The following is a 25,749-nucleotide window of genomic DNA, read 5'->3' as shown; positions in this document are numbered from 1 at the left end:
CGAATTGTTTCCTAAAAGTGAGGTCAAATCATACTCTCATCGCACTTGACAAGCTGTATTCTCGCCGCGAGCTACCAGTGAACCCGACATTTCGTGGGGTCAGGCATAAGTTCTATGGTCATCTTTCTTTACTCTTGTTGAAGTAAGTCCGAATACATATGTACAAGCTTCCTTGCAGATGTATATAATATCATTACCAGTGTCCGTGAGCATCTCGAAGTCAAATTGTTCTTTAGTGTAAGTCCAAATTATGTACCACTCGATATGGGAAGAACGGATGATCTATACGACGGAGGAGGAGTATGCCTTCTGAGTGGTACCAATAAGGTGTCACCTACAGGAAGAAAGTCAGACGTGAGATATGACCTAAGTATGTATGGTAACGACATGCTGACGCTCACCCGAAGTAGTAGCCATACTGACGCTAGCGTCAGTGACAATCAAAGTCGGCAATGTGAGTTTGCGACCAGATCTGGGAGTATCTTCAGTACTGTGGTCCTGACCTTGGTTAATATTGGATTTGATCGTGCATTCCGTTCCGCTGCCACTATGGCTACGACCAGCCACATTCACAGCGGTGAAGGATGCAGCACCCTCGTCGTGTCTCATCGTCGTTCGCTCAGATATCATTGCCTCTTTGGTGGAACCCCTCTGAGAGACCGAGGCCGCCAGGGCGAAAGGGATTATGGATGATTGTGCGTTACTGCCAAAATTAACCATTTCGAACCAAGGCCGTCGCCACCTGCTGGTTCTCATCTCATCATCCCCAATTCTACCGCCACCAATGTTCTGTTTTCGACGAAAGTAGGGCACGATGTAGTATGTGAGTATGACGACTAGTAGGATCAGTGCTATGAATCCTCCCACGATTCCACCGATAGTGCGTCCGGTCCGTTGATCTCTGGAGCTCGAACTGTTTTCATCAGAATTCGGAGACCCGGTAGACGATACAGTAGGGGTTGAGTGCGAATCTGTGCTTTGCGATGGTGATAAAGTCGGTATGAATGTATTGGAGGTCAGGCTCCAAGACGCGTTTGAAGGATATGCCCGCATTCCGGTTGAAGATATAGATTCAGGACTGGTAATACTAAATGGTGTGGTTATTGATGAGCTCAGCTCTGGAACTGCTGATGTTCTACTTTAGAAGATAGTGAGTGCAAGATAGCCATTTATCCACCGGCATACTCACCTGCTTGTTATACTTTGACTGCTGGAGTCGCTACCACTCCCACTATCAGAATTAAGGGCGACCACCAGGACTTCGTTGCTTGTTGCTATAATTTTGTTCCTGCGGCATATGTTCACTACGTATAACTGTAATGTTTGAGGAAAAAGCTTACGTCCCATCTTGAGCTTCAAGCAAATATTTCCTAGACACAAAGTTCAATCGCAAGATTCGAACAGATTACCTGAAGTTTTATAGACACACCCTGGCTCATCGAGATGGACCGCAAACGATCCAGTCTTTTGGTCGTCAGACGGTGTTTCGCTTTGAATAACTTGACCGGAATGACTACTGACATTCACGACATGATAGGTTATGTAGGAAGGATCATTTGAATCACGCAAGAATACGCCTTTAGCAAGTACAGGGGCAGTTGCAATACCAGCCGAATTTTCTTCCACCCTGAGAGCGACTCGAACAGAGTTGGTGACCGAGGAAAAAAGGAAGGGAATACTGAGAACAATCATAGCACCAGTTAGAATTCTTGCCCTGGAATGAGTTAGAGGGTCACAGCTACGCACCTAAAGACAATAAAAACGTGGCCAGCACCAAGCATAGATCGCATTATGACAAGATCGAAATGAATGAAAGGAGTACTCGTAGAGTCAAATGCACGAAGAAGGAAACACGAATACCAGCAAGCTTAGCAGCTGGGCATTCCGAATGAAATCTAGTAATACTCCATTTCAATCTCATCACGATGCTAATTAGGCGTGATGAATTAAACATAAGGAACATTTCTTCTGTTCGTCTCGAGGACGATCTTCTCCCAAATAGCAACAAGGAAGATGAACTTCAAGATCCAGTTACTCGGGTCGTCAGAAGTGCGTCAAAGTTCCTGTGTTATTCGTAGAAGAGCGGGTTGGGTTTGACGCGAAGCGTATAAAACTTGAAGCAGGTTCAAGGAGACGCACTTGACATAGTGCGCAACTGGAAAGACATGGCTCCGTCCGAAAACCTGACCGAAAACTTTGATTATCTTGGTTCCGGGTGGGTACGGAGATAAGATAAGACAACACAGAATCATGCCGCCTAGAAGCCATCCTCATCAGAGAAGAAGACGCGCAGTATCTGTAGGATGGCGTAGTAGCGGTCTATCAAAAAATCGCGTCGTTGACTACATACCAAGCCAGCAGAACCTCAATAGCCAAATAGAAATAGTCGAGTAGCTGTAGAGTCTGTAGAGAATTGTAAGGAGATCGAAGAGACTTGGTGGCGATAAGCAGATTTAGGTTGTCAAGAGCGCGAAAGATGGAGGCAAGTCTTCATCTTTTTTTCCTGGATTATTATATTACTGAAACACAGATTTAGAGGAAGGTTCAACCTGGCTTTTGAATAATAACAATAGCATATGCATATCCCCAGAATTCCAATGGTACAACGGTATACTAAGTAAATGAAAGTTCCGACCGTAGAAGACCAAGCAAGCTCTACACGGACTCCGCCCACTTCTTCATCTGCAGACCTGAAGTCAGCGTTTGCTCTATCCACTCGTATTTCAACAATTCCGCAGGCGGCTTTCGGTCTCGTTGTTCCTTAATCAAACAAGCATTCACAAACATATCTGCTGCTTTCGGAAACTTGCCTCCATCCTTCTCCGACGATATCAATCTCGGAGGGGGCTCCATAACGATCTGCTGTAGCAGTTCCAGAATGCTCAGTTCTTGAACCCCTCCCTGGAGAGAGACACCTTTGCTTCTACGTCGACTGCGTCGGCGAGATGCGGGAGACATCGGCGGAGCAAGCATATCTAGCATATCCCGTTGCATTGGTTCTCTTGGCGAGCCAAATCTGGGTTGTGCCGAAAGCTCCTGGTCTGCATAATCCAGATAGAACGGAAAGCGTCCGTGTGCAAGCTCAATCAATGTAATACCCAATGACCAGATATCGGACTCGACAGAGTACTCGGCACCTTGTATTCGCTCCGGCTAGCAACAAAAACACAGCTTCAGCGTCAAGAAGTTAGCGACAATAAACAAAAAAAACCGACACTCATGTACACAGAAGTTCCAACAAAAGTGTTCGCTATAGAATTGATGAGCTCTCCAGAGACACCGAAATCGCAGAGCTTAATCTCCCCCAAGGAGTTGAGAAGAATGTTCGATGGTTTTATATCTTTGATATCAAGGTAATTCAGTATATGTATATCGTCGGGAGAGTATCTTCACAACCTACCGCGGTGAATGATATGATGAACGTCGTAAAGATACACCAGTCCCTCCAAAACGCTCGCTGCGACCATACCGACAACATCGATGGGTATCGCACCTGATCGTTTGTAGATTCCATCAAAGCTGCCTTTGTCCATGAATTCCATGCAGATACAGATATTTGGATCCAGAATGTACGCTCCAAATGATGAGACAATGTAGGGCGAGTTACACGAATGTGTGATATGAATTTCGCGCAAGATTTGTTTTCGGACTGTGGGTTTGGCATCAATAAGAACGATCTGGTAAGCCGAGACAGTCAGAGTGTATAGATATAGAGATCGTCGGGATTAGAACCTTCTTTGCCATTATAAGTCCTGTTGGGATATGTTCGACCTTCATCACACTTCCTCCATTTCCCATCCCCAGTTCGGCCAAGTTCCTCAGGTCCTCCTGCCTTAAAGGACCGTTCAGCTGAGTCTTCTTGCCCTCAGCTTTTGTCTCCGAGTCTAACCTTTCCAACGTATTGGTCAAAGTTCTATGAAGGTTCCGACGTTGAGTTGTTGAAGACTCCGGAGTCAGAAGAGCACTATTTGCGGTACTCGACGCTATCAAATGCCGAGCTGAATCAAGGGGTGCGGGATTTCGTTTCTTCGCTGAAGGGGCTTGGCGAGTGGGTACCGCTATGTCCTTAGGGGATAACGGGAGCTGTAGGGCTTTGAAGTTGCGTTTCTTGCGATCCGAATTCAGGGGAGATAGACTCATGACAATGGACATGATTTGGTTGAAAGGTCAGTGGGGATGGCGATACTTGTAGTTTGCACATATCTCTCGACCCTACGTATTATATGCAAGTTTGAGGAGAGTATTTTGGGAAGGTATTCATCGCCACAGAGCAGTATAAATTTATCTTGATCCCCGGAAGATACCCCATGGAGATGATGGAACCGGAAACATTTAATGTTTGCTTCGGCATAGTAGGGCATACTCCACTTGTCTGACGACTTCTGACGAGGTACCTTGAATCTGCACGAATTGAGAAACATGTAGTATGCGGTGAGAACACTCTTCTTACTCTTACATACAGGCTCACCATTACCAATTAAACGAGCCCCAGAAAGATTGGCTGCACTCATCGACCCTCTCGGCTGAAGTCCGCTGATCGCCTCCGGGCTCCCTATAGTCTTCCAGAGTCTTCCGCCCATCCGTGATTTACAATTGATCCGAACACGTTCCTTGATTGCAAGGACAGGTTGTTCAATCCTCGGAATCCACTTTCCATACTGCATACATAGGAAGAGTTGCGAGGAAAATTCCGGAGGAAACAGGCAACAGGCCATTTGCGTTCTATTATCCATTGATGAGGCGAATAGCCTTTGTTGCCCATGCTTTACCCGCAAATCTTTCTTACCGCTATTCGTATTCGTATACAGCCAAGCACAGTTTCGAATACGATTGTATAGACTGTAATAAACAGCGACGGATCTCCAACAAACATGAGAAACTTTAGATAAATTCCGCCGTTAGCCGGAGAGACGAGAATAGGGCTCGGCCCTCTGTATGACATAATTTGGGATTCATGTTCTGCAACGTCCAACTCGGTCGAAAAACGAAAGAAAAACTCCTTCCAACGCAAATCTTCCCAAATTTTCCACTGAGATTGCAAATTCTCTTTTTCAAACGGTTACTAGCGGCTCGTGGCCTTTCGCAGCCTCGATTCCAGAAAAGTTTCGAAAGTTAAAAACACCCTGTGAACAGCGTCCTTGGCTGCTTTGAGGCTGTCGACCATGCGGTCTGTGTTCGGATGCAGATAAGGGGGAAATATAGGATGAAGCATCGACTAAACATATATCCTGCATAATATTATGCCCTTCCCCCGAACGTACATGGAAGGGCTACTGGTATGTTTGAGGCTTCTTCCGAGGTTGCCACATACGAAGTTGCTTTGGCTGAAAATGGTACAAAGAACAAGGAGTGTACGGGTCGACCTGTACACAGTGAAGATTTTGGATCAAACTCGGTGCTGGACGAGTGTCGACTGTCAACCCGGAGTTTGGCTTTACTCATGGTTCGATACAGGCAGCGCAGTCAAGACATCCGCATTTCGGAATAGTAATTTTACACTATACTCTATGCTCAGGTGAGAATACGAACGCTATAAACGATTTTTGTTGGACCTCATTCGTCCAATCTATCACATCGCCAACTTGAACTCGAACTTTATCTGAAGCAGATCCACCCCCTTAGGAGTACGCAGAGCACTCCCTGTTATCGCATTTCAATTTTCACCTCGACAAGCATGTTGCATACAACACGATCGGCATAGATAAGCAATACATACGCTTCTTCTGATCCTCAGTCACCAATCACGAATTCTATTCCGGCATCACCTTCAGAACTATGTATAAAATCCCTCGTGGTCATCCCGTCTTTGACGCCCTTGCTCTCCAAGATGCTTCTTACGCATAGATTGGCCGTTTTCTTGCCAGTGTGGCTCTTCTTGTCCGAGGTTGGTGCAAAAGTACCTCGGGTCGCTCATCCAGGTTCCAAACAAGCCAAATACCTCGCTTCTAAGAGGCCCCCAACAACTACCGCTCAAGTCTCTGGAAGTTTTACTGGAGCTGGATGGTCTGCCTCTGCTCCCGAAGTCTCTGCCCCCTACACGAACGTCTGGCAAGAGCTAAGCAACGATGAAGCAGCGGATGTCATCGCTTTCTTGCATAACCAGACGGATCTCAATTTGACCGCGGCAGCAGATGCTGGAAGGTAAATTCTTGTCGTTTTCCTCTACCTCTCGAGTCGATCCTAATCGCGTTTACATTCAGTTGGGATAATAGCATCATGCGGGTAGAAATTTTGACCCCGAACAAGACGGACGTCCTGCCGTTCGTTGATAATAACCAGCCTGAACCTGGACGATGGGCTCGGGCCGCTATATGGGTTGGTGCGACGATAGAACCATACGTCATTGAGTATCAAGTCAGTGATATCTTCGTCTCCGTTTCGTCTCCGTACATATATCTGACGCGTCGGGGCATCTTAGATTGGCCCACTTCCCATTTCCAGTGACTCGGTCCTGACATCTCTCGACTGGCTCACGACAAAAGGGACAACTTACCAGCGAAACTATGATGCAGATGAAGATCTTACATCCGAATTCATGGTAAGCCAATCTCCTAATGCACACTCAACTGGTCACTCAGGCTATCCTAGTACAATGTCAGCTCTTCAGTACAGGATATAGTAACAGACCTTTTGAACGGTGTATGTTGCAACTTCACTCCGAGATGATATCTAGCCCCTCTCTAACTGTCGCAACACGATAGACTGCCTCGGGTAGCGACGATGATGACCTCGACATCTGGGGCATCGATCCACTATGGCATCCGACCCCCGACACGACTGTGCAATGGGTTACATTCTGGCGCATACCTTCGTCCATCTTCGACGGCGAAACTTTGATGCCTCAAGGTCTCTACTTTGAAGTGAATACTACCGGCAGAGACCCTTCCGGATGGTCGGTCATTGGCTGGCTTTATAGAGACGTTTACTATAATTCGACCGAGTCTTTTCGTGCTGCCTGGGAGGCAGGGGAACTCGAAAAAAGTACACTCAATTTAGAGGGACCTTGGATTGGTAGTGATTATCGGGGACCCACGACAAAAGTTGGTGAGAATAGCACAATGTGGGCCAGTGAAAAGGCACCTCCGGTCATGGTTCCGCCCTCTGGTGAGGATGGAATCAGGTATAAGGTCGATGTCGATAATAAGTACGTCGAATGGAGTGAGTTTCAACTATCTGTTGGCGTCTTTTCAATGTTCTCACTAGCTCTAATCACAGTGGACTTTTCCTTCTATGTGGCTTTCCGCCGAGACTCTGGCGTGAGGCTCTTTGATATCAGATATCGTGGCGAGCGTATCGTTTATGAACTTGGTCTAGGTGCGTAGTTTGTGAAAGCCCATCTGTTCATCATGCTCAGTTCGTTGCGTTTTTAGATGAGGCTCTCGCGCATTACGCCGGTAATGACCCTGTACAGAGCGGAACTGCTTACTTGGATACTGTAAGCTTCATATACTTCCCAGCGAAGCCAATCTCATTCATACTTGACTTTGCAGTATTATGGTTTCGGTTCGTCCCAACAAATTAACTGATGTGCTCGATTTCTGAGGCCTTGGCAATTTAGGACCTTATGCCTTCGAGCTACTTGCTGGTTATGACTGTCCCACTTATGCGACGTTCTTGAACTCCACCTTCCACGCTGACGAAGTCAGCACAACGCATCCAAATTCGTAAGTTTGACTTGAAGTTCCCTCCTTGATTTGTTCCTTGCTCATCAAGGATTTCTGCAGAATCTGTCTCTTCGAAAATGATCAAGGCTACCTTATTCAACGCCATTCGGATGATGCCTACGTCGCTTCGACAAAAAACATTGCGTTCACAGTCCGTTCCGCAAGCACTGTGGGAAACTACGATTATAACGTATGATCTGTTTAAATTTACCTTCTATCGATGGTTGATCTTTTTGTAGTTTGATTACACTTTCTACCTCGATGGTACCATCGAGATCGTCGTCCGTGCGAGTGGTTACATACAGTCCGCTCACTATTACGGCAATGACGACTATGGTGAGCTTCTTCACACTCCTTCGAACTCTTGCTCATGTAAACGGCCCCGATGTAGGTTATCACATTCACAGCGGTCTTTCTGGATCCATGCACGACCACGTCCTTACTTTCAAGGCCGATATCGACATCCTTGGAACCTCCAATTCCTTCGCTAATCACACAGTCGCCCCAGTAACTGCCTCCTATCCATGGTCTCATGGTATGGAACGAAGCACCATGAAACTTTTCCGCTCCTACCTGGACAACGAAGACAATGCCAAACTTTTCTGGCCCGGAAATGCCCACTCTATGTTCATGGTCGTGAACAAGGACGCTCCAAACGAATTTGGCGAACCCCGCGGATACAGGATTATGCCGTCGAAGGGTAGTGGTATGCACGCCACCATCCAAAATTCCAGCAATCTTCTGAACAGTATGAACTTTGCCACTCATGCGTTGTATGTGACCAAACAAAAGGACACTGAACCTCGCGCGTCCAATGCCAACAATGACTATGACACGGCGAACCCTGTCGTAGACTTTGCCGCCTTCTTTGACGGGGAGTCACTCGACCAGGAGGATCTCGTCGTATGGTTCAACCTAGGCATGCATCACGTCCCACATACGGGTGACTTGCCGAATACAGTGTTCACGACCGCACAGGGATCTATGTTAATCCTGCCTCATAACTATCTTCTGCACGATCCGTCTAGGGACTCACGTCAGACCGTTCGCATCGACTACAATGACAGTGGCGTACAGGCCGTCCATACCTTTGGTGCGGACTTTTCCAACGGTTTGGTAAATTTGGTATGTTCTATCTATGTTGGAACCCATGTTGCGAGTGTTCTCTGACTCGTTTCTACTGTCGCAGTCTTCCGTTGTGCCAGATTTCTGGGCTTACCGCGGTGACATTGATGTCAGGAAGTTCCCCTACGATCGTTAGTGTCTCTTGCGTTGCTAACAACTCTTATCTTTGCTGATATGTCCTCTTCTATGTAGCTCAGCACCCATACAATGACACCGAATCAATCGTATAGGGAGGAAATTTTTTAATTATTAAAAGGATGTTGTATCTACCGCTGATACACTCGGGATACATTTATCTTTATGCGATGAGAGTCATGAGACGGTATGAACATTGATATGATATTGACAGCAAAGGATAAGGCTCTTTAATGTGAAGTAGTTGGGCTTACCTCAGTCCCAATTAGCTTCCTCAGGCTTCTCCTTCCCGCCTCATCATTTGTACTGTCAGTACTTACTAGTTGAATGTTCGGTGTCAAAGAAAGGAGTGCACTGTGGTGTGGATCTGGTGTGGATCAAAACGCGTTTTTTTCGCGTGAACTGCTGCTAATCATAAAATAAATCATTGAAGGTATTCGGACAGGTGACGTCCACAACACCCCTATTTTAGTACTTATACAAGCGGTTATCTCACTAAAGCCGCATACTCATCTTCTTTAAGTTCGTCATGCCGCCGTTGCCTGAAGAGCTCGTACAACTCGTAGTGGAATATATTGTGTCCAATCCTGCCATTGTTGTGCCCCAGCTCCTCGAACTTCATTGGAAACACTCGAGGACCAGACTTCTCTCTTTGTCTCTGACCAACCATCAATTCCGGAGAATATGCATGCCATTTCTCTTTGCATACGTCGAGGTCAGAGGAGCTTATGGAGATTTAGAGAAGCTAAAAGCCCAGTGTGTCATAAATGAATCATTCGCCTTGTCTATCAGGTATGCAGCCACCACGTTTCCGTTAGCCCAGTCAGTTGCTGATGTTCTGTGTAGGACAATCGATTACTATTGCTATTCGCCAGGTCAACTTGACATTGTGCACCACCTCTTACACCGTTTAACGAACCTCTCACAAATCATTTTGAACGATGGGGTTCTTGTCGATATGCCCTTGCTCGATCTTTTGTCCCAGCAACATATACAAAATGTTGTCATCGCATCGTGGAAATCTCTGCCCTCGAAATACCTCAGTCAACTGGGACCTTCCAGCCTGTCGAAGCTTACTCTTGACAGCATCAAGCTTTATACCGAAGGAGTTGAACACGAACTCGCAAACTATATTCAGTATGGCATGCAGATACGGTGTTTAACCGTGCCGCCCAAGCTGCTAGTCCCAGTTCACAATTCTTTCAGCACCCGCAGTTTCTCCGGCCTCATGGAGCTCGAGCTGTGGTTAAATTTGATACCTGAACTCTCATGGCTTCCTGAGTTCATATGTGCCCATCCACTTTTGAGGAGAATTAGGTTTTCCATGTCGCGTGTGCAGTGGAACATCGATCGCGTGGTCCCTTTCATTTTACCATTCCTCAACGCGATTGATGAAGAGGGGCTTGTTGATAGTTTTGAATTCAAGGCATTCTCTATCGCCCGGTCCACCAGTACAGCTTTCCCCTCATCTACAGAATCTCTTTGCGGATGGCATGTCGCCGGGTTGTGGTTCTGTATATCCGAATGGTCGTCCAGACGGCTTCTGCAACTTGCGCACACCTTCTTTCCTCAAACTTCTATGTTAACGATCGAATCGCCACTACCAGGCTCTGATTGTGCATCCATAGTACGTCTCTGATGACTCTCGTCGGACCAAAACACTTAAATAGTTGGCATTCAGAATGCGGATGAAATCATTGGCTGTCTCAGCCACTTTTCTTCACTTCGAACTGTGAACTTGGTTTATCTCTTTCGCAATCTGAAATTTGGAGACTTAGAGACGTACCAGAGTCCGCAAACGTTCGCTACTGCCGAAAGATATCATGGTCACCTGGGGATTCGTACTTCGCATGTGCAAACCGATCGGGCTGCCGAGATTGAAGCTGCTCTCATTTGGTATACTTCTTGCATTGCACAACGGATACCAACCATCGAAAGTTTTCTTATCCAGGAACCTCCTCTTCGGGGTTGGATACATGTAAACAAGGGTGGAATTTCTGGGAGTCTTCGCTCTCTCATGCAATCTGAGGTGAACCAACTATTTTCCTTGTACGTTTAAAATGGCCGGATGTATTGCGTATCCGGTTTTCAAACTTTTTCGCAATAATATGTTCCGGTCACAATGTATTCGCACATGATGGATCTAATGCCCTAGTTAGAGTGTCGTAGAGAGCGCGCCTCCAGAGCCAGCTGCCAGTTGATGTTGGAGAACAGGACACCATCCTTTTTTACTGCCTGTTTCGTAGTGGGACCCCGTGTATCAATCAGTCACTCACTAATCAAAGTGGAATGCCATCCAAATACAATGTCGATGATGCTGTTTCTGCAGGTCAAAAACAAGTGAATCTCATGACTTGTTGACACATGAGGTAGATTTTTTTTGAATCATGTTTACTATGGTATTTATGGATATGCACCTGTGCAGGGATATCATGCAACTTGTCAGAAAACTCTTTTTACAAGCAGCCACTGGCTCCAGGACTTTCATGATATTGTATATCAGGAAGATTACCTTCAAGGCTACCTTTATGACTGCTATCAATCCTCTAGGAACAAAGAAAGAACAAAGTTAAAGGCTTCGAAAAAGTACAGAGGTCCAAGACAATATTCATAAGATTCATATGAATTTTGAGGAGCATAGACCTATTCCAAGTGCTCTCTTCTACATGATTCAATTCTTCCTAGAACAAGTGCATGAAAATCTACTTACCCATGGAACTCTTTGGATAAACATGCATTGCATTTTTTCCACATCTGAGACCCTTTGGATTCTTGAAATAATCATTCTTGAAGGTGGATCTACAAGCTTGGAGAGTCACAACTAAGGCATAGGTTGATGGCCGAAATATGTAAAAGCTCTCTTAAGGTCTCGTACCTCCAGATCAATGTCCTGGTCTATAGAAATTTCAGGAAATTCAATTGCATTTCGTCAGTGATTGAAGCTGATTGAAGCAGTCAACGCGTTTATGCCTCTTGCTGCTAGTGGTGAATAAGAAGGTGCACAAATCACGTGCTTGACGTTGGACGCGATTGTGATTTCTAGCCTGGTACTGGCCTGGTAGCCGCCTTGTACATTTCCGTCGAACTCTGATTCAAAGGCGTTCGAGAAGGACCGCAATTAGAAAGGATTATAAGTAAGTTGACCATGTCCTTTATGGAAATTCCTTTCCAACTGCAAAAACCTCAGAAAGCAACTTTACGATAAAAGGAGCAATATTTATCAGGCAGAAAGAGCTTGAACTGAAGAAAAGAAAGTATTTGTTCCGATAAGCCGTTATGAAAAGTGTGCGGACACCAGGACGACCGTCTGGCATAGGCGGAGGATCCAGCTTGCCAACTCCTCGGTCACGTTCATCTAGCATCGCGAACGCTGAACGAGCCAAAACACCGACTTACTCCATTCCCGCTGTACCGTCTGTGCCACTAGCTGCCAAATCCACAAGGCCTCCATCTAGGACATCTGGTGCTTCTTCTTCTTCGAATGCAGCGTTCACACCTACACTTAACGCGCCAGTTCGTATCGAGTCACTGGGCTTTGAGGGTATTTTACGATATCTAGGAGAAATCCCGCCGAAGCAAGGTATCTGGGCTGGAGTCGAACTTAGTGCTGGATTTGCTGGCAAAGGGAAGAACGACGGAAGCACGCCAGATGGAAAGAGATATTTTGATTGTGCTCCAATGTGCGGAGTATTTGTAAGTGTTTCCAAGCTGTCTCGAGCGACAGCTGGAGTTTCCAGGCCGCCGTCTGTAGCGTCGACTGCTGGGAGTGAAACTATGTCTGGTTTGCTTAGCGCTTCTTCTAGCAGGAGTGGCCTTGGTATTGGCACTGGAAGGGTTACACCTTCTGCACGAACAGGAAGACTCAGTTTAGCTGCGTCGACTTCCTCTAACGCATCCACATCCACATCCTCTTACTCCTACAAACCCGCCTCATACTCTGGTCGAGTAACACCCTCTAACACCCTATCGACTAGTACCACTAGCGTTGGTCCAGAAACTCCAGCAGCGCGTGCTGGCCGATTACGAGCTCTAAATGCCGGTGCGACGCCTTTAGTTAAGACTCGGTCCCAAGGCGCGAATGTGGAGAAAGCCGTTCCTGTTCCTGCTGTACCTTCAATTCCCCGCGCGTCTTCGGCTGCTGGGACTTCTATCCCCTCCTCACTACCGTCTCCAACTACATCGAATGCTTCTCCTCGAAGAATACCTTCACTAAATCAGACATCCCACCTTTCTTCTCCATTCAACACTCCTAAAGCCCGCAATCTTGCTACCGCGTCGGGTATTGGACTTGGTTCACCGCACGGGGCAACACCTCGTGCGAGACTACCTAGCGCGGTCTCGATGCCGCCTCCTCCAAGTCCGAATAAGGATCCAACCCTCAAAGGTCTTACTGATCTGCAGAAGACGACAAGAGAAATCCAAGAAAGGATCCGCGGTTTAACTGGAGAGACTGTATCTCCACCTTCTCCTTCTACCAGTGTAACGAGCAACAATGCATCACCACCCTCTGCCGCTTCCACTTCATATTCGTATTCTTCCCAGAACGTTCCGTCTCCATCTCGGCGACCACAATCGCGGATTGCATCCGCGGCAACTATTTCTTCCCGTGCACGATCGCGGTCTCGTGCAGGCTCGACGTCTGTAAACAATTCTATGTCGTCCACTTCTATGCACTCGAGGCCTTCCAGCGTGGCGTCCACTGCCTCTGTCATGTCCGCGACTAGCCGATCTCATGCCCCACGATCCTCTACTCCTGGATTCGGACCTCGGTCGTCTACACCTGGGTTTGGGGTTAGCATCGGACCAAGGTCATCTACACCTGGTTTTGGTCGATCTTTATCGCGAGCCGGAGCAGAAACACCGTCTGCCTCTGTTGACGAAAGGCTTGAGCGTATGCAGAGTCGAATCGCGGCTTTAGAGTATGAAAACACGCGATTAAGGGATGAGGCAGAGGAGACAGCCAGTGCAGGTGGAATAGGCGAATTGAGAATAAAGCTGAGAGAACTTGAGAAAGACCTGGAGAATGCGAACGCATTAGTTGCCTCCGGGACCCCAGCTGCATCCGATGATGTATCACACTCGTCATCTGACCCTGAAAGCGAAGTTGAATCCTCAGCGACTTCCAGTACCGTTGAGTCTCCTTCTCGCTCAACATCACCAAGTAAGGACCCCGACCACAAACTTCGTCAAGAAATCAATCTCCTTACTCTTCGCCTTGACGACGCTTCCACCAAAGCTCTTTCCGCACATGCTCGTGCAGAACAACTTCAGTCTGCGCTAGATGCATTGCAAACTAATTCCGATGCTCATCTCGCTGATATCAAACGGATCAACGAAGAATTGCAGCAGGCGCACCATGCGCTCGCGGCTCGGGAATCAGAGCTTGCCGAGACTAAAGGGCTTTATGCGAGCACCCGCTCAGATCTGGAAGAACGTACTGCGGACATCAGTGCCCTCCAGAAGTCGGTGTCGGATGTTGAGAAAAGATACACCGACGAGATGGAGCGGGACCGTGATATGTGGGACGTCGAGCGGAAGGAGTTGCGGATTCAGGTAGATGAGTTGAGGAGAGCTGGACAGGAGACGATTGCTCTTTATGAAGAGAAATTAGATGAGATGCGGATAACCTTAAAGGGCAACGACCTTTCGTCTTCTGTCTCCTCGTTAAGCAGGAGCCGAAGCTCGACATTAGCTGATGACCGGGATCTCAAGAAAGACGATACTCTTTCTGCGTCCTCCATAGACCACTCTGCTCTCCTCGAGCAGCTGACCTACCTCCAAACCAAGACCGCTTCTCTAACCGACGCCCTCGAAGATGCCAGACACCTCCATCAGTCTGACCTGAACGTCCTACAAAGTCAGTTGAATCAAAGTAAGACGCAGTTCAAGGCTCTCAAGGGGGAGTTGGAGGAACGAGTCAGGACGGCGGAGATGGATGTTGGAAAGAAAGAGAGAGAGGTAGAGCATGAGAGAAGGAGGCGAGGCGAGGTAGAGGAGGCACTGAGAGAATGTGGCGAGGCATTAGAGGAAGCTCGGAGAGAAGTAGAAGGTTTAAGGATGGGTCTTGGCGGGGAAGATTCTGAGGCTAAAGATAAATCCTCTCAAGACGCGCTCCAGTCCGAACTCGCCGCCTCCCAAACTGATTTAGCTCGCGTCAGCTCCGAGCTTAAAGTCACCAAATCAGAAATAAACTCTCACAAAGAGGAAATCGCTGGGCTCAAGCACTTAGTCAAGGAGTTGCAGCGTTTACAGAGGGATTCCGCCAGAGACGAGGAAGGCGAAATGAGCGAAAATGCAGTTCTTAGAAGGGAGAATGAGATGATCAAGGAGGAGAATAGGATGTTGATAAGGGAGATGGAGGGTCTGAAGGAGGAAGTGAAGGTCCTCGAGGAAGGGTTGAGTGTGCTGGAGGACGAGGAGGAAGGCAAAGCAAAGAGGAGGGAAGCGATGGTTAATGGTTCGTCTAAAGATGGAAACCCAGTGGTGAATAGTATGAAGAGTGGTGTCAACGTTAGTGGGGATGAAGTGGAAGAGTTGAAGAAGGAGATAGAGGTATTGAAGAAGAAGCTTGGAGAGATGGAAATAAAGGCAGCGAGGAAGACACATGATGTGAGTTTGCCTGCGTGAAATTTAACAAATTCACTAGTACGAATGTTGAACTAATTTCGATTGCTTAGCTCAACAAGGAGATCAGCGAGTTAGAGGCTTTAGTAGAGACGAAGATTTATCGTGAGGTAAAAAAGAGTGGCTTTGCAATCTAATGCTTACCTTGTGCTCATCAATGTCCTCTTTCTAATGTGTAGGACGAATTGGAACAAGAGATCGAGCGGCTCAATGAGAAACTTCGTAAAGCAAATGCTAAACGTTCGGGCAAGTCCAGTACAGGCCCTACCAACGGCGATGCTTCGCTCAACTCGCCGGCTCATGAACCGGAACCATCGTCGAGACATACCAATTCATCCTCAATCAGCTCCGCCTCGATCAATTCAAACGGGCTCGGAACAAATTCATCCTCAGAAGGTGCCGACGAGGAAGAACCAATATGTGAAATCTGTGAAAAGCCAGGTCATGACATATTTAGCTGTGATCTGCTGAGAGAGGATTACGGGCATCGTGATTCCATAAATCTCTCGTCTGATAATGCTACCTCCCACACTGTGGCTGGAAGTGGAGGCGGAGCTGCGGAGGAGGATCTGGATGTATGGTGCGAAGAGTGTGAGGGGCATGGACATCGGGCGGAGGAATGTCCGTATGCAGGCGATGTGTTCTGAGTCTGTCGATTCGTTGACAACCAATCGGCACAAGCAGTATGGTAGGTACGATAGTTAGTCTTTATGCATTACAGTATCACAGTATCAATCTTGGAACTTTTTACTTGGTCTGTCTTTATAGGCCTTTATAATTTTTCGTCCCGCTTCCATTTTTTTTTTGGATTTTACCTATGTATATTGGATCGTTTGTTGCACTTCCTGTATTGCCATTCCTTCACCTGGATTATTCTTAATATACACCTCTCTCCCTCACTATGCATTGCATTGTATTCAATTTACATATTTTCTTAGTCTGTACTCGTTCCGTGCGCATTATGTAAAGCCGTCTACATATCACAGAAAAATCGTACCTCACCCGGGCCAGTCAACCAGGTTACAACCCTATCTATCTACTCACAGTGCTGCTATCAGAATTTTTTACAGCCTCACATGCACAGCTCCATTTCTGCAGTCACTCCTGAGTCACTCTACATAGCGAGTTCCTGTCTGCGGCAGCCATTCTCAAATATTAGCATACAAATCTGCAGAACCTGTATGTTTGCCAGAGCAAGGGTACTGGCTCTCCAACACCCAAAGCACTGAGAGCAGCACTCTTAGCTGCTCTCAGACAATTAGCCAAGGATAGCCCTGTTCTAAGTTTCGAACGTTTCAGGCATTGATGTCCAATTTCTCGGACTCATGCCATATCCCCCTTCTTCACCGGACACCGGACACCACACGCAGCGTACAGTTCTACTGCGGGCCGCCGGATGACCGTCGGTCGAGCAAAACTTCCTTATAAACATCATCTTCATTCTGCTGTTCGTAACTTTCACTGGAGCTGGTCTCTAAACTTATTGTTACTGATGGGACCTCAGGATCCTCATACGTTTATTCACAGACCTTCAACTCTTCTTCAAACTGTTTTCATCGCCGCGCTGGTGCTGGTAACCAGTTGTTATGCGTCTCCACTTTCTCTCGTCCCACCACGTCTAGAACGTACTGCAACCACGGTGTCTGATATGGACCTGTCATTATACAATGATCCCGATTACGACTACAGCTCCCGTCGAGCTGCCTCAATGGATGAGTCAAATTTTATAAGCACGGTTCACCCTCGTCATCTTCAGCTTGATTCACGCGACCTTGGATGGTCAAAGGCATTGGATAAACTCGCGATGAAAATTGATGGCATGGCTTTGATAGGCTATTCATATGCTGAAGAGGTGAGGTTTCTCTATCCCCTCGAACTTCGACCGCGCTGGATTACATCTAGCCATTCTGTACTCAAATCTTTTTCGCTTAATGATTTTGCAGTTCTTCGCTAAGGAGTTCAGGGGCAGATTTTTCCCTCTCGAGAATCTGACGCTTCCTGGAACTGATCGTCCTCTATCTACAACTAATCACCTTTACCTTGTGTCAAAACCGAATGCACTAGTCAACAAATTGGAGGTAAGGGTCATATAATATATGTATCTCGTAGAATAACTTATTTAGCTGTCTATCTTAATGACTGTAGAACAAGAATACTATTTATTGGACTGTGAGTCGAACTCTATTTCATATCTCATTCGATTTGACTAGAAATCCTCGTCGTCAGTGTCCAGTCTATGCCAAGAAGAGCCGTATGGAGAAACAAAAACCCCAATTGGTGAGTGACGTTAAGAGAACGTGCTTCACTAATAACTAATGTTTGCTTACCGTAGGTTTACGAAGAGGAAGGAGAACCTCCATTATACACCACTTCAGGCCCACCACCACCTCCGTATTCTGAAAGCCCAACTGCTCATGAAATTAGTCTGGGTGTCAGTCCAGTTTCGAGGGACAGTAATCGAATTATTTTTTTCGAAGAGCAGAAAGTTGGAGTCATAATGCGGATTCCTTGGTATGAATTCAAGAAAAAATGGAAAATGAGTTCAGAGTGTTACAAAAGCGAGTGTATGCTTATTGTGAATCAATTCCAGTGGCTCATCTAGTGGTTGTTCATTCATAGCCGACCAACATCTAAAGGCAGCGAAATGGAATGAAACTTGGAAACCAGAAGTTCACGGATGGCCTAAAACTGTATTATGATTGTATGTGCCGAGCTCCTAGTACATCGTTCATAGTGAAATCCAAATCCGGTTACTCGTTTACAAGCACCTCGTATTTTTTCAAACCGCAATCTACCAACTGTCCTAGTAAGTACAGCATGGCACATCATCAATTCATTGGTGGGTCAAATGATCTTTGTGTTAAAACTTCCACGTTGGCAAACATGACTTCTACCTTTACCATAACCGCCCTTCCTTCGACCGATATATGGCGAAAACCCCCTTCTACAAACAGGTCTGTTATTTTGTCGCACGTCCAGCTACATTGCTATCTCATCTGTCAATTGTTATCTCATCTGTCAATTGCTTTTCCGTCAGCTTCAACGCACCCACCTACGCCCTTCTACCTGGTGCAATCCCATTGAAGGCGTTCCACAGGGCACGAATTACTTTCAGTGGTGTTTGGACAACACGTTATGACCAAGGCGGGCTATTGCTACATCTAACACGAACAGGCTCTACCGATCGCTGGCTCAAAACTGGCGTGGAATTTTATCAAGATAAGGTCTACCTCAGTACAGTATCTACCCTTACCTATTCGGACTGGAGTATAACCCCTCCTACGACGGGAGATAATGCGAAGTCAACTACCATCGAAGTTCGTCGTGAGGTCGACGAACTGGGAAGTAGTCTATGGGTGTACGAACTGGTTCTTGGAGACTCTGGCGAAGTGCTAGAGAGGCAACCTTTAAGAGAAGTGACATGGTTCCTTGCGGAGGAAGATGGATGGGAGGTCAGTGTGAGCGCTATGGCTGCGAGACCGGCGAAAGAGGAAAGTGTCGTGGGCACGAAGGAGCTGGTGGTTAAGTTCGAAGGTGCGGAAGTGGACGTACGTTGAAGCAATAATTCAAAAAGAATATACCGATATCAGTGCTCGCCTCAAGCTGATATCTCTTTATTCCGATCGAGGAGAGTTCAGGCTAGTCTAGTAGTAGTGGTGTCATATGATTAACCTTGAAGCTTGAGCTTGAGCTTGATCGATTGATCAGCCATCATACGAAGGGTGTAGCGCCCGAGCGCGACCGTGACGCGTCCGAGGAGCGCCCAAATACTTGTAAGCGCCGGGGCGAATGAGATCGAGTCAAGTTCCGTACCGGAAAAATTAAAATTTTCTGGGTCTTCATCTTTTCCTCGTTCACCACCATCAAGTTTAACATAGGCGTTATTGCGGTCTTTTGCTCCTCGGGAAAAATTTCTTCGGTCCTCGACATTGTCAACCACGCGTTCAAGGTTCCGTTATCCATAATCGTCCAACTTTTTACGCTTCTATTACTCCAATTATTCATTGGAACCCCTGAAAGGTCTATGAGGTTGTATGCGTATGTATGCATTCTGAAAACCATCTTCTGCTGAGGATCGTCCCCTGTCAGAAGTGTGCATCATGGCCGTCTTTTGGGGGTTCGCCGTCAAATGGACCCTGGATACGGTTACCCTGTTCTAGGCATTTCGTCGGCCTTCAAAAGTCGGCATTTTATTGAATGATTCATTACAATCAGAATCAAATATTGAGTTGCGCATTTCCATATTTAAAACCCGACACAATTCGACGTGGATTCTTTTGGTTCTGCTCTTTGACGACCATATCATCTCTGTTGAACGTCCCAGTGTAATCACCTGGAATTTAACGCGCTTTCTGTGAGTACAGTTGGTCTTCAAATTTTTGTCATAGACTTGCAGAATGCTGATTCCGTGTCATTAATTACTCTACCTGCCTAACAGTAGCTCTTCATTCCGACACCAATTAACTAGGACTTCTCTTGGGATCCTCATAAGGGATTTCGACTGCTAGACGACACTTATACGAATCTATACTGTCACGAAAATACGACTGCACAACTTACTTCCTCTGAAATTCATATCGTTCTTCGACAAATCATCTCAAGTACCTCATTCGGTCTTTGTCCAGCACTCACTCTTCTATCTAAATATCAAAAACGACGTGAAAGACGCGCCTTGACTATCGTTCGAAAAAGCGTTCATCTGTAGTGATAAAAATCTCGAATAAGCGTAATGCCATTCTACTTTTCCATCCCGGGGTTTTGGCCGTTCGGTGCGCGCCATGGACATCATCACCATCATCCTGCAGTTCCTGTGATGCCGTCTTCAATTGGAACGACGGCAACGAGTAACTCAATGTCTTCTCATCGCACTCGGACGTCGTCGACGCCGGGTCATGCTATGGCTGTCCCGAACAACATCCAGTACCAGGAAATGTCAGCAGCTCAACCGGAAATGAGGGAATTTGGCACTCGCAATGTCACCTTTGCGCCTACACATGCTCATACTCATCATGATCATCATTCACGGTCAAGGTCGGTTCCTCGGCCGCCTACAGAGGCACATATTCAGGCCTATGCACAACAACAGCAACGAAAACAGCAACAGGCCCAAGCTCAACAGGCAGCAGGTTAGTACAATTTCGAATAATCTTTTTCTCCTCTCATATGTGGCCTTATCCAGATACACGATCCCGTCTGGCGTCGCAACCTACTCCAGCTATATCCCCGTCTGCACCACCATCTCGTTCCCAGTCTCAGGGCCCTCGCTCGTCTCGTTCCCAGTCGGCATCTATCAACGCACACCTAATGCAAGGTTCTCGCACGCATATGGCACAGGGAACGCGCCCTTATCTTTACGCCAACCATGGCCTTGACACCGCTATCAGTTCCAGGTCAGATGGAGATGGACACCAGAGTGGTAGGACCGAAGATCCCTCAAGCTCTTTACCCAGTCTGACCGCCGACTCGACTACATCTCGCGTTGGCCGTAGTCAAACACGCAGTCGTGCAGTGGAGGAATTAGAGCTCAGGCCTGCAACTGCAGCTGTGAATGCTCGTCCAAGCCGTGGCGCGTCCACCGGAGGTGCACTTATTAGTGAAACCTTGGTTCCTAGAATGGCACGACCAAGATACGCCCTCCATCGGACGGACTCTGGCTCCCGACAGATCCGTGCACATTCGGTTGATGCAGCAGGCCCAAGCAGACCTGCCACCGAGCGTGTCCCGGGACCAGAGCTATTCGTACCTCCAGTACCTGGAGCTCATGGTCGAAGTCGAGCGCATCTGATTCATGTCGTAAATCGTATTCTTCCCCATTCTGCTCAGGGAACTGGTACTGTTCCCGGTCCTGCGCCTACTATTCCTCATAATCATACGCACCATCATCACCATCACACTCATTCTCTTCCTCCTCCTCTCCATCGTCAACATCAACATCACCACCATCTTCCTCCCACTCATATTGCTGCCATTACCTCTCAGCCTCCTCAAGCACCATATATCCCACCTGCGCCTGAGCCGGCTCAGCATCCGCCAGCTCGTCGACTCCGGCACCACGTCTCATTTGCAAACCCCAACAAGCCCCAACTACTTCACATGCATCCTCTTTTCGCAGCCAGTTCGCCTGACTCGCCCGCTCCAATATGCTATGACGTCACGCGTCCTCCATCTCGGACTTCTGTGCGGTGCAAATTTGCTGAAACGACTCATGAAGCAGCTTCTTCCACTCCTCGCTCGACAAAAAATGGTGAGGCCGTTCCGGCTCATGTCCTCGCGGAACCCGCGACAGACCCGCCGACTTTAGGCAAATTAGTTCTAAAGTCCGATCGATTCCCCTGGGAAGTCATCGTCACCGCTGGTTGTGCCGAAGCACCTTCCGTTAATTCGCGCCCAGTAGTAACGAACAACGACGTCCTTCATGCACTGCACCGCACCCTCCACGCTCATGTCCTCCACAGCGAGTGGGACACTCTCGACTCGGATCGCTCTAGGCAGCGCCGCGTCAGTCGCGCATATCAAAGACGTGTAGAGATAATGCAACTCCGGGCTGCACGGGATCGAGCACAAGCCAGTTTAAATGCGGGACGAAGAGTATCTGGTGGTGCAGAAGGAGAAGGAAGAGAAGAACAAGAAGGTGTGAGGAGGGTAGATTGGCTTATGGGCCGAACGAGATTCGTAGGGGTTGTCGTCGAGAGGAGTGCTGGTGTTGGTGGGTCGTCGGATGGCTTGAAAGGTGTAGGAAAGTTGGTGTTTACCAAGGCATGAAGCGATTGAACGGGCGGTCGTTTTTTGATGTTCGTTCGCTTGCCCGGTCGTGGATGCCTATCGCGGTGCTCAAGGTTGGCTTCTTTCACTTCTATAGTCGCTTTGATCAATATTTCTCCTTATATTCGCATTCCCCCTTCTACTTTTTGTTTTCTTGGGATCTTGGTGTTGCTTCATTTTTGCCATTGAGCGTTGTAACTATATAACGATCATGATCATTCTTGTTTCTCTCTTTGTCCAAAAGAGTTACGTTATCATATTAATTCTTACTCATATTTGTTTTGCATGTCCTGCATATACTGCCTCAAGTTATACTTAAATGCTCATACTTACTCTTATTGCTTCACTATTTGTTTTTGGTCAATTCCCGTGCCATCACTCGTCGTATTTGCTCTGATTTGCATATCCCCATTCCCTCGTCCTTGTCCTTGTCCTCATTGTCACACCATCCGCATACTCATTTTTTGCATCTCTTGGACTGGTTTACGTAGATACCAACATACCAACATACATCCACATTACTTGAATTTCCTCTACTACGTTATCCAGAGGATGACCCGCACTCCTTTTCACCCGCTTTTTCTTTTGCATGAATGCTTGCTATGATACGACCATATGAAGAAAATGTTGCTTATGACTTATGACTTGTGACTTATGGTGTCCAGCGGTGTCCCCTACGACCAATTTGGGAACACTACATTAGCATGGATGGCGCAGTGTAATTTTCTGCTTTCTCTGGGGTCTACGGATGACACTCAAGTGTTTATCTCAGTCACCTTGTGAGGAAGGGAGAAGACTGACGAAGAAATCGTTTTATATACAAGAGATCTAACTCTGCATCTGCTATATTATACGAGTCGGGTTATATTGCTCATAGCTAGATGAGAGAGAGAGGGCAAAACAAAGAAGATTAATCAGTAGTTTAGGGTTCGTGTTCCAACAATGGCATGCTTCTCTTCCTACGCCTTCACTCCCAGAAACAAAAACCCTCGCTTCGCGACCTCCACTGCTTCCTCCAACTCCCTCATATCAGCTGCGGACCATCTCTCGTTCTCGCTCAGCTGGTCCGTAGACACCCCCTTCCTGATAGCTGCTTCGAATGCTGCCTTCCTCTTATTCAGCTCTGACATTTTCCGAGGATCAGAGTGGCCAGTGAAGATGAGAAGTGCAGTCCGTGGTGGAAGGGAGGAATGGATAGTTTGAAGATGGGCTGAAGTAGCGAGGAGAGCGGAGGAAAAGGCTTCGGATGTAGGAGACGCAGGAGGATCAGCAGCGGGTATTAATGCGGGTGTAGAATCGGAAACGTTGACGCGGGGAGTTATCCCTAGAAGAGAATCAGAAAATAAGCATGAATTGACCCAAATGAAAATCATAGGTAGAGAGGGAAATATCTTCAAGAGAAAAAATGGGCTGGGGAATTCGACTTACATCCCCTGACACCTGCTAGTCCCATCAACCGAACGAACACAAAGTCATGCGATCCCACTAGCTCTACAGCATTTTTCACCACCTCATCGTCGTCCTTACACCCAATGCTCGTACTAGCCTTATTCCCATGCATCACTCCAGGATTCCCATGATCAACCACTGCTGTCCGTATCTTTTCACCACCAGTTCCCGTACTGACTGTAGATGTAGATGAGCGCTTTACGGCTCTACCCATTCTCTCGAAAAGACCTTCTAGGTCTGCCTTGAACTCTCCGAATTCATGTCCATTCTCAACCTTCTTCCGCACGAGCTCCATCGTGGCGCGCGCGTCTTCTTCTGGGTCATGCCCGCCTTCTCCACGAGTTTGGATCTCTCTTCCGCACCATTTCTTTGTCAACCAAGCTAGGCCGGGTTTGAACGGTCGTCCTCGCGGATGAGAGTAAATCAGAGCAGTGTCCACGCAAAAGGAGTGGGCGATTTTCAGAGCTTTGAGATCAGATTCGAGAGAATGTCCGAGGAGAATCGGGGTTAGCAGAGGTGCAGAGGAAGAAGCAACAGATGGTATGGTAGAAAATGGATTCGCCTTTGGTATGTGCGATGAAACCGGGCTGAGTAATTTGAGAACATTAGCTTGTGCTTCTGCGAATGTGGTCGTTGCAGTAGCGAGCGATTCCGCAGTGATCCCTGACCACCTGTAGCAATGAGAAGAAATGGGAATTCAGTACTGTTTAAAGAAACATTGCGATGTAGTATTTACTGACCGGGTTAGATAGTCTACGACGGGTTTGTTGGGTATCACCAGTTCGTCGTATACAACCAGTTGGGTATCATAGTCAATCATGCAGACTCTGGTGAGCTCTTTACCGTCCTCAGTCGTGCACTATAAATCTGATCGCGTTCGTTTTCAGTGCATGATAGCAAAGGAACGTACCATCTCACAATCAATGCCATACACTTTTCGCCTTGGTCTTGGATTCTGGTCTTGATCACCGAGCTTAGTTTCCTCGGGAGTCTCGACCCAGCCCGGGGGCCTCTCATTGTCAACATCGGCCATATATGACGGTATCGGATATTCGTTCTCAATCATTTGTTCAACTGTGAGTATGTATTCCGAAGGGTCTGACGATCCATATTCTGCTGAGCAAGAGGCATTATGTTGATCAACAGCACATTTTTTGGAATAGAAATAAGAGCCGACGTACAGGTTTTGACTTTTGCTTTTACTTCTAGTCGTCTTTTTTTCTCGGCCCCACTGATCGGGAGATTGAAAAACGTGCTCAGAACACTGTGCATCTTCGTCTGGTCGCCTGGCGCGCGCGTTGGACAGGCGTGACTGAACGTTGACCCGATGAACGGGACACTTGTTGGGACACTTGTTGGAGTGGGATTGAGAGGATCTTGACGAGGAGGAAGCGGAATAGATATTGGAAGATTAGGGTTTCTGAGCGCGCTTGTTGGCGGAGGAGGTATTCCAAGAACGTCTGGTGTCAGTCCTGGTACAAGAATCACGACCACTTTCGGTATTAACTGAGCATTCTAATCAAAATATCAGCGAATTTCGTATTCCTATGCAAAATCATACTTCAATGCGAAGCCAGTTTGGAGGAGGAGCATCGGCAATTATATGCAGAGCCAAGTCACGAACTTCCTAGAGATGTTATTTCAAGAAATGATCAAGAAACGAGAAAATATGAACACACCTCAATACCAATCGCTCTCTGTCTCTGTAATATGTCACCATTCGAGTACATGAACTTAGGCTGGGTGGTCTGCGAGCTGTAATTTTTAGTAGGCGTACATCTCTGATGTTAAAGGCATTACATCAAGTTTTAGTTCTGCCTTATGGGCCTTTTTCTTCTTGCGTTTTTCTACTTTGGTCCATCCCCCACCTTCTACTTTGTCCGTTGCGATTTTCATTTCATCTTCGGTGGATTCTGTGCTCAGCTTCGCTTTTTTGGTCTTCTGAGTTGTAGGAGACGACGAGAATGAAGCCGTGGATCGCTTCATACCT

The 25,749-nt window shown here is 47.1% G+C and overlaps 9 protein-coding genes across 9 annotated transcripts; 6 read left to right on the top strand and 3 right to left on the bottom strand.

The window, feature by feature from the left end:
• Nucleotides 1-1,217: 1,217 nt before the first annotated feature.
• C8R40DRAFT_418020 (uncharacterized protein) lies at nt 1,218-1,905 on the bottom strand. Its single transcript, XM_046235010.1, has 3 exons — nt 1,747-1,905; nt 1,341-1,678; nt 1,218-1,288 (listed from the first exon to the last, which is right to left on the bottom strand). Exons 1-2 carry the CDS (start codon nt 1,788-1,790, stop codon nt 1,384-1,386), a joined length of 339 nt encoding a protein of 112 aa, XP_046083863.1. The 5' UTR covers nt 1,791-1,905; the 3' UTR covers nt 1,218-1,288; nt 1,341-1,383.
• A 750-nt stretch (nt 1,906-2,655) lies between these two features.
• On the bottom strand, nt 2,656-3,798 carry C8R40DRAFT_1051651 (kinase-like domain-containing protein; the record flags this gene model as incomplete). The annotated part of the gene is made up of 4 exons (XM_046224719.1): nt 2,656-3,153; nt 3,216-3,340; nt 3,401-3,677; nt 3,733-3,798. The coding sequence occupies 4 exons, from the start codon at nt 3,796-3,798 to the stop codon at nt 2,656-2,658; spliced, it is 966 nt and encodes a 321-aa protein (XP_046083862.1).
• A 2,029-nt stretch (nt 3,799-5,827) lies between these two features.
• On the top strand, nt 5,828-9,019 carry C8R40DRAFT_1051533 (copper amine oxidase; the record flags this gene model as incomplete). The annotated part of the gene is made up of 14 exons (XM_046224711.1): nt 5,828-6,141; nt 6,201-6,354; nt 6,419-6,538; nt 6,589-6,639; nt 6,702-7,158; nt 7,216-7,314; nt 7,371-7,435; nt 7,491-7,503; nt 7,559-7,664; nt 7,725-7,854; nt 7,904-8,000; nt 8,056-8,789; nt 8,854-8,920; nt 8,982-9,019. 14 exons carry the CDS (start codon nt 5,828-5,830, stop codon nt 9,017-9,019), a joined length of 2,445 nt encoding a protein of 814 aa, XP_046083861.1.
• Nucleotides 9,020-9,236: 217 nt separating this feature from the next.
• On the top strand, nt 9,237-11,236 carry C8R40DRAFT_417665 (uncharacterized protein). Its single transcript, XM_046235007.1, has 3 exons — nt 9,237-9,716; nt 9,771-10,551; nt 10,606-11,236. The coding sequence occupies exons 1-3, from the start codon at nt 9,454-9,456 to the stop codon at nt 10,981-10,983; spliced, it is 1,422 nt and encodes a 473-aa protein (XP_046083860.1). The 5' UTR covers nt 9,237-9,453; the 3' UTR covers nt 10,984-11,236.
• An 828-nt stretch (nt 11,237-12,064) lies between these two features.
• Nucleotides 12,065-16,570, top strand: C8R40DRAFT_417868 (uncharacterized protein). The gene is made up of 4 exons (XM_046235009.1): nt 12,065-14,615; nt 14,691-15,533; nt 15,602-15,658; nt 15,728-16,570. The coding sequence occupies exons 1-4, from the start codon at nt 12,201-12,203 to the stop codon at nt 16,193-16,195; spliced, it is 3,783 nt and encodes a 1,260-aa protein (XP_046083859.1). The 5' UTR covers nt 12,065-12,200; the 3' UTR covers nt 16,196-16,570.
• Nucleotides 16,571-16,695: 125 nt separating this feature from the next.
• C8R40DRAFT_417736 (uncharacterized protein) lies at nt 16,696-18,065 on the top strand. Its single transcript, XM_046235008.1, has 5 exons — nt 16,696-17,400; nt 17,492-17,626; nt 17,672-17,717; nt 17,775-17,825; nt 17,881-18,065. The coding sequence occupies exons 1-5, from the start codon at nt 16,945-16,947 to the stop codon at nt 17,946-17,948; spliced, it is 756 nt and encodes a 251-aa protein (XP_046083858.1). The 5' UTR covers nt 16,696-16,944; the 3' UTR covers nt 17,949-18,065.
• A 331-nt stretch (nt 18,066-18,396) lies between these two features.
• C8R40DRAFT_1115538 (uncharacterized protein) lies at nt 18,397-19,251 on the top strand. Its single transcript, XM_046228565.1, has one exon. The coding sequence runs from the start codon at nt 18,476-18,478 to the stop codon at nt 19,103-19,105; it is 630 nt and encodes a 209-aa protein (XP_046083857.1). The 5' UTR covers nt 18,397-18,475; the 3' UTR covers nt 19,106-19,251.
• A 2,384-nt stretch (nt 19,252-21,635) lies between these two features.
• On the top strand, nt 21,636-22,289 carry C8R40DRAFT_1028889 (uncharacterized protein; the record flags this gene model as incomplete). The annotated part of the gene is made up of 2 exons (XM_046223119.1): nt 21,636-22,068; nt 22,159-22,289. Coding segments are annotated over 2 exons (564 nt in total), but the record flags the coding sequence as incomplete, so codon positions are not given.
• A 980-nt stretch (nt 22,290-23,269) lies between these two features.
• On the bottom strand, nt 23,270-25,745 carry C8R40DRAFT_1071407 (ribonuclease H; the record flags this gene model as incomplete). The annotated part of the gene is made up of 8 exons (XM_046226327.1): nt 23,270-23,634; nt 23,739-24,430; nt 24,500-24,618; nt 24,670-24,875; nt 24,941-25,274; nt 25,321-25,386; nt 25,439-25,514; nt 25,537-25,745. The coding sequence occupies 8 exons, from the start codon at nt 25,743-25,745 to the stop codon at nt 23,270-23,272; spliced, it is 2,067 nt and encodes a 688-aa protein (XP_046083855.1).
• Between the last annotated feature and the right edge of the window lie 4 nt (nt 25,746-25,749).

The sequence above is a fragment of the Lentinula edodes genome (assembly GCF_021015755.1).
Source record: "Lentinula edodes strain Le(Bin) 0899 ss11 chromosome Unknown C8R40scaffold_29, whole genome shotgun sequence".
Lineage (NCBI taxonomy): Eukaryota > Fungi > Basidiomycota > Agaricomycetes > Agaricales > Omphalotaceae > Lentinula > Lentinula edodes.
This window is presented reverse-complemented; position numbering and strand designations above follow the sequence as displayed.

Coding starts and splice junctions, on each gene's coding strand:
- C8R40DRAFT_418020 (XM_046235010.1), bottom strand. CDS start 1,790: ATGCGATCTATGCTTGGTGCTGGCCACGTTTTTATTGTCTTTAG. Junction 1,679..1,746: donor CACGTTTTTATTGTCTTTAG/GTGCGTAGCTGT, acceptor GATTGTTCTCAG/TATTCCCTTCCTTTTTTCCT.
- C8R40DRAFT_417665 (XM_046235007.1), top strand. CDS start 9,454: ATGCCGCCGTTGCCTGAAGAGCTCGTACAACTCGTAGTGGAATATATT. Junction 9,717..9,770: donor TCATTCGCCTTGTCTATCAG/GTATGCAGCCAC, acceptor TGTTCTGTGTAG/GACAATCGATTACTATTGCT. Junction 10,552..10,605: donor GCTCTGATTGTGCATCCATA/GTACGTCTCTGA, acceptor GTTGGCATTCAG/AATGCGGATGAAATCATTGG.
- C8R40DRAFT_417868 (XM_046235009.1), top strand. CDS start 12,201: ATGAAAAGTGTGCGGACACCAGGACGACCGTCTGGCATAGGCGGAGGA. Junction 14,616..14,690: donor GGAGCCGAAGCTCGACATTA/GCTGATGACCGG, acceptor CTCCTCGAGCAG/CTGACCTACCTCCAAACCAA. Junction 15,659..15,727: donor AGACGAAGATTTATCGTGAG/GTAAAAAAGAGT, acceptor TCTAATGTGTAG/GACGAATTGGAACAAGAGAT.
- C8R40DRAFT_417736 (XM_046235008.1), top strand. CDS start 16,945: ATGACCGTCGGTCGAGCAAAACTTCCTTATAAACATCATCTTCATTCT. Junction 17,627..17,671: donor CACTAGTCAACAAATTGGAG/GTAAGGGTCATA, acceptor TAACTTATTTAG/CTGTCTATCTTAATGACTGT. Junction 17,718..17,774: donor AGAATACTATTTATTGGACT/GTGAGTCGAACT, acceptor CCTCGTCGTCAG/TGTCCAGTCTATGCCAAGAA.
- C8R40DRAFT_1115538 (XM_046228565.1), top strand. CDS start 18,476: ATGGCGAAAACCCCCTTCTACAAACAGGTCTGTTATTTTGTCGCACGT.